Source organism: Anastrepha obliqua, chromosome 3 (assembly GCF_027943255.1).
Source record: "Anastrepha obliqua isolate idAnaObli1 chromosome 3, idAnaObli1_1.0, whole genome shotgun sequence".
Taxonomy (NCBI): domain Eukaryota; kingdom Metazoa; phylum Arthropoda; class Insecta; order Diptera; family Tephritidae; genus Anastrepha; species Anastrepha obliqua.
In genome coordinates this window covers 35,638,663-35,643,596 of record NC_072894.1, presented here as the reverse complement: position 1 = coordinate 35,643,596, position 4,934 = coordinate 35,638,663, and the positions used below count along the sequence as shown (strand labels likewise).

The 4,934-nt window shown below is 36.6% G+C and overlaps 1 protein-coding gene across 1 annotated transcript; it reads right to left on the bottom strand.

The window, feature by feature from the left end:
• Nucleotides 1-720: 720 nt before the first annotated feature.
• On the bottom strand, nucleotides 721-2,575 carry LOC129242582 (caspase Dronc-like). The gene is made up of 2 exons (XM_054879308.1): nucleotides 1,761-2,575; nucleotides 721-1,703 (listed from the first exon to the last, which is right to left on the bottom strand). Exons 1-2 carry the CDS (start codon nucleotides 2,202-2,204, stop codon nucleotides 852-854), a joined length of 1,296 nt encoding a protein of 431 aa, XP_054735283.1. The 5' UTR covers nucleotides 2,205-2,575; the 3' UTR covers nucleotides 721-851.
• Nucleotides 2,576-4,934: the final 2,359 nt, after the last annotated feature.

The window sequence follows — 4,934 nt, the reverse complement described above, 5'->3', positions numbered from 1 at the left end:
TTATCGGATATTTTGGATAAGGGAGCTCTAATTGAGAACTGTCCGGCTGGGCTCTACAGCTCATAGTAAACTACGATGGACCACAACAGGAAAGTGAAGAAGCTTAGCAGTTATGAAGCTGTACAATTAAATGTATCAATGAAATTGATATGCTTTTTTCGTTCAAATTTAATTAATACCTTCATTGTCCACGCATTGGCGTTTCATCACAGCAAGGAGCAATGCTAAAGCTGCATTGTGAAATAGTTTATATATATATATATATATAATTGGCGCGTACACCCTTTTTGGGTGTTTGGCCGAGCTCCTCCTCCTATTTGTGGTGTGCGTCTTGTTGTTCCACAAATGGAGGGACCTACAGTTCAAGCCGACTCCGAACGGCAGATATCTTTATGAGAAGCTTTTTCATGGCAGAAATACACTCGGAGGTTTGCCATTGTCTGCCGAGGGGTGACCGCTATTAGAAAAATGTTTTTCTTAATTTTCGTGTTTCACCGAGATTCGAACCTACGTTCTGTCTGTGAATTCCGAATTGTAGTCACGCACCAACCCATTCGGCTACGGCGGCCGAATGTTTAGTTTATAAGTAAATGTATATAAGCCAAATATTCAAAATTTAAGACAGTCTTGATATCTTATGATAATAGGAATTTTTACTCGGTGGCTAAAGCTGATTTAAAGCTTTCTAAAAAACTTTGTTAATTAAATATCACAACTAGCTCCGAAAATTCAATAACCACATTTATTTTTGTTGTTATAAAGCTACAAATAAGCATATAATAATACTTTTGTATACGATAAAAAGGAGATTTAATACTTTCTAATTGTATACTCGTATAAAATATTTGTATCTAATCGATTGGGTAACCGGGATTAAAAAATAACTTGTAGTTAAAACCAATGTTGTGGGAATTACCCATTTGCATTTTTATCGTTTCCGCACGATATGAACCTACTTGTGCTTGCACTATTTGTATTATATCTTCGAAGTGAGTATCATGAGCATGCTGGGCTATGTTCTTGCAAAGCTCTTGAATATACCAGGAACCTGTATCTGGATCTCTATGTGATTCGGAACCTGGGTTCGTTGCATAACAAATAAGTATATCAGACATCGTCGGGATAAGATTGTCTTTACTCGAAATTGAGTCAGTCTCAAGTTTTCCTTGTACACCGCTGTCTGATGTATATCCTCGGCAGAAGGGAAATATAAGAACCTTTGGTTTGCCCACTAAATTGGGGCATCTCTTGTTAGAGAAACGGTCACGTATCTCTTCCACTTTGATGACTGATCCATCGCTGAATTCAATACGTTCCTTGTCTTTGCTATTCAGCTCTCCATGACTCATCAATGCCAATATAAAACATTCTGTTTTACGTGTATAGTCAGATTTTAATAACTGCTCCAGCAAGTCAAAAAACTCTTTTTGAGAACTATCTGTTGTAACAAATATTTTGAAACCTAATTGTTTGAATACGTAGATAAGCGCATAACTATCATTTATAGCTCCGTTGCGGTAACCAGTCTGAGTATTTATAAAATTTGCTATAAATAAGACTCCTCGGTTTTCTTTCGATTCCATTTTATATGTATCAATGAGCTCGTTTGTATGAATACGATCAGCTTTTTTTACTTCATATTTTTGCTTTGGAGATACTGGCCCAGAGTACTCTTCAAGTATAGGCCGTGCGTTTTCATCAACCTAAAATAAGAGGCATAATATTGTAATATATTTAAGTAATACAAATAAAGTACATACTTTTGATCGGAGGCTATTAGGAATGTCTGGCGTTTGTACAGGAACTGATATTGGTATTTGTTGAATTGGATTTTCGGTAGGGCTACGACTCCTTTCAGAAAAACAGCGAACATTTTTTTCTCTTAAACAACAAAATTCTTCTTCACTTTCTAAAATTTGTAGTGCTCGAACGTTGTCCAAATACCGCAATATTTTGATTAATTTTTGAAATGCTTCAGGACCTCTATGAATGATTTTTTCAAAAAGTTTTTGGTGCAGAATTTCTTCCAATGTAGGACTTCTTCCAAATTCGTATAGGTTCTTTGAATCTAGATACAGATTTTCAACCATTTGTTGTGAAAGTAAACGTTCTTCCTGACACGTTTTAAGCAAGTCCTTAAAGTTAGTGTACTGGACAAGTTTGCTAATGTTTTTTTTTATTACATTACGATGCTTATCATCCATTTTCTCGTTTTGGAAGTGGGAGGCAATGAAATTCAATTAGTCAGCTACAAATATGGCAGTAACGTTAGCAATGACACTGGCCGTGATTATATATCCCAATGGCCTGGGAAATTTCGAAATCTGTCCTGGTGAAAACTAGAACCAGTTTCGCTTGACACCAAGTTCGAATAGAAACTACAATTTTTTCTTTCCAAAGCAATTTGAACAAATTGTTTGCACAAAATTTTGCTCCTTAATATTTTATAAAAGGACGGCACAATTTGCGAAGCAAATAACAAATTCTCTTTTAAACAAAGAACTAAACAATATCAATAAATTATAGGTTCAAAGTAAGACAAATTCAATAGATTCGCCATGAATTGAAGCGAATATGGAGGGTTGATTAAAATGTGAACAAAGCAGAGTTGCTACAGAATTTTCTTAATATGAAAGAATTTTAAGCGCATACCTAATTATAGAAATTGTATTGGGTGTTTTTTTAGCCGCATGAGAACTATCGATATCCATAACTATGGTTTGACCGCTGAAAATGGTAAACGGTTGACACTTCTGTTCAGTAAGGTTTTGAAGGTACTTAAAATTCCATGAATTACCTACCAGATATAATAAAAAAATGTGGCAATACCAGACATCTTAAGTGGTATTATGCGGTAATTTGGTGAGTTGTTGAATGAATATTTAGTGAAACAAAGTACCAAAATATCGTTTTTATAATACTAATAGCAGAACCAAAACGTTATTGGTACCTTTATTGACTATCAATTTAGGTGGAAAATACTCATCCCCTACCCCGCCTGTTTTAAAAAAAGGGGAATAAGAGGGGGTAGAGGGGGTATTCTACTTTCTAAAAGTGAAAACCTCACTTGTCGGCGACTTGTAGTTTTTAAGTTATTTGAGTTTAAAAATTGTAAAATTGACCAAGAATCCTCCTATTTTGGTTACTACAACCAGCCGAAGTGCTGCCAGACATCGTATAAATAAACAATTTTAGAAGATAATAAATGAATAAAAATACAAAATTTTACAAATTATTGCTATATTATATTGTACGTCTATTCATATATATTAATGCTTGATTTTCAGTAAAGTATGTTTGATTGTATGCATTTTGAGTTTACAGATTTGTATTTGCTGGGTGTATTTAGATTTCACTATATTATGCCGATGATATTGATATCATCGGCCTTAACAACCGCGCTGTTAGTTCTGCCTTCTCCAAACTGGATAAAGAGGCAAAGCGAATGGGTTTGGTGGTGAACGAGGACAAAACGAAGTACGTCCTGTCTTCAAACAAACAGTCGGCGCACTCGCGTATCGGCACCCACGTCACTGTAGACAGTTATAATTTCGAGGTTGTAAAAGACTTCGTTTATTTAGGAACCAGCATTAACACCGATAACAATGTCAGCCTTGAAATCCAACGTAGAATCTCTCTTGCCAACAAGTGCTACTTTGGACTAAGTAGGCAACTGAGCAGTAAAGTCCTCTCTCGACGAACAAAGCTAACACTCTACAAGACTCTCATCATGCCCGTCCTAACGTATGGCGCAGAAGCTTGGACGATGACAACATCCGATGAAGCGACGCTTGGAGTGTTCGAGAGAAAGATTCTGCGTAAGATTTTTGGACCTTTGCACGTTGGCAACGGCGAATATCGCAGGCGATGGAACGATGAGCTGTATGAGCTTTACGGCGACATAGACATAGCGCAGCGAATCAAGATCCAGCGGCTACGTTGGCTGGGTCATGTCGTCCGAATGGATACAAACGCTCCGGCTTTGAAAGTATTCGATGCGGTACCAGCTGGTGGTAGCAGAGGAAGAGGAAGGCCTCCTCTGCGTTGGAAAGATCAGGTGGAGAAGGACTTGGCTTCACTTGGTGTGTCCAACTGGCGCCGGTTAGCACGAGAAAGAAATGACTGGCGCGCTTTGTTAAGCTCGGTCAAAATCGCGTAAGCGGTTATCGCGCCAATTAAGAAGATATTATGAATATATGATATATACTAAAGTGGTGCACAAGTCGACATATATGTGCTTTCAAGTCATTTGCTAAATTCACACAACAATGCAGTGTTTTGTTCTCAACTAACAGTAACAGGCAATAGCAGCTAGAGAGAAAACCTAATCATGCTTTTGTATGACTTGTTTCTCTCTCAGCATTATCACAACACACATATTTCGGCAAGATAGCAAGAAAAGCAATGACACTGAAAGGCAATGAAAAACAATTCAATTCAAACAAGTGAATTGTGTCAAATGTGGATTATTTACTTACATGAATTCCTGATATTTTAAAATCAAATAGGCAGTTAATGTTTGGTATGATAGTTTTGTAGAATAAAAATTAAATTCTGATTAATATTTGAATGTAACTTACACTTTGCCTGCAAATATTCTTCTGCGCACTTTATTGGATTTTAAATTTACTAAAAGCTGTCTTATTTCATAACTTCAATAGCTTTAAAAATTATTCATCGAAAGTTTACCGTTATTTATTAACATTCTCCCCTTAATAGGCAAAAGTGCGCGGGGAACGAAGAAATGTGTATGTTTGCAATTTTCATACATCTCGAAGGTGTGCTAATACACACTACGTACATACATACATATGACACCAATTCACACATTGTACTTGATGTCTTTCGGCAAAGCTTGTATGAGAATGTTTTTCTACCATTGCCATGCAAGCATATAAGCAGCGTCGTGCAATTCGTGCACTGTGTCACTTGTT